At 40.0% G+C, this 1,193-nt stretch overlaps 1 protein-coding gene across 1 annotated transcript in view; it reads left to right on the forward strand.

Annotated features, from left to right (window-relative positions):
- NUPL2 (nucleoporin like 2) overlaps positions 1–1,193 on the forward strand; it is a gene marked incomplete in the record, with an annotated part of 5,989 nt that overhangs the window by 1,310 nt on the left and 3,486 nt on the right. Inside the window, 1 exon segment of the mRNA XM_021385496.1 lies at positions 3–141. Coding sequence (XP_021241171.1) covers positions 3–141 — 139 coding nt within the window.

Below are 1,193 nucleotides of genomic sequence, written 5' to 3' on the forward strand. Positions count from 1 at the left end.
CGGTGATGGAGGAGGACTCTCCGGTGCCTCCGGTTTTGGGTCAGCAGGCAACAAAAGTGCGGTCTTCTCACAGAACAGATTCTCTGCATTGAGCAGTGCAAGCTGTAGCGATGACTTCAGTGATGAAGAACGGAGACTTCTGTAAGTTATGATCCTGTCCCCTGGGAAGCACTTAGAACAAGTTGCTTAACTGCTTACTGACTTCCTCTGGGTAACGGAGAGGACGTGATCTGGAGAATGGAAGCTGATATATGTGGAGAGAACACTAGGAAACACTGCTTTGTTTAATTATCTTGAGATCCAGTGTCATAGGAAGAAAGAAATCTTAGTTTTGAGCCTGGGTAGGGCAGCTGGACAGCTGTGATCCTAGGAAGATGGTATGCTGTTTAAGTTGCCCTTAGGAGGGTGATGAAGGAGAAGCTAAGATTTCAGCACTTGAAGTTAAAGGCTCAAAGCACCTTAAATGGCATTTCAGCCATTTAGAAATTTAAGCTGTTATTTGGATTAGTTTTCCTGATATTCAAAACAACAAATTGTTCGACCATTACTAAGTCTAATGAAACCCGGTTTCAGACCCAGTTGAAAGTGATCACCATGCTCAAGGCCATTACCACACAGGTGGCAAGATGCAACAAGCAGTGTGATTTCCTGAAGAAAAAAGTTTTGGAACCAGGAAAATGAGCAGCCCTAGCACCTTCCATTATTATTTAAGATTATGTTAAGAAAATGTTGAATAGGTTATCTATCTGACTTATGTAATGCAAATGTATCTTGTATTGCAAACATCTGAAATACTTACAGTGATCCTTTTTTGTAACTATTTAGTAATCTGCTCCTGCAGTTTAACCTCCGCTTTTACCACTTGGATTTCCTTCCTTGGCTATACTTTCTATTGTTGTGCTTTTGCCAACTTTGGATTTCAGTGCCCTTGATTATTTTGCAAAAGGAAAGAAAAAATTGAAAACTCTTCTCATTATCCCCCTCCCCCCATTACTGAATTTTGCTTTTTATTACCATGCATGTTCATTCATATTGTAAAATTTGCTAGTACTGAGAAGGTTTTCAAATTTATTGTGGTGTAACAGCTTCAGGGAAAACCCTGTGACAGTGTATGTCACCCAGGGGTTAAAATGCTTTGTGTGGTTTGGTTTCTCTTAAAGATCTGATTTGATTTACTTGCAGTTAGATGATAC

The sequence above is a fragment of the Numida meleagris genome, chromosome 2, assembly GCF_002078875.1.
Source record: "Numida meleagris isolate 19003 breed g44 Domestic line chromosome 2, NumMel1.0, whole genome shotgun sequence".
Lineage (NCBI taxonomy): Eukaryota > Metazoa > Chordata > Aves > Galliformes > Numididae > Numida > Numida meleagris.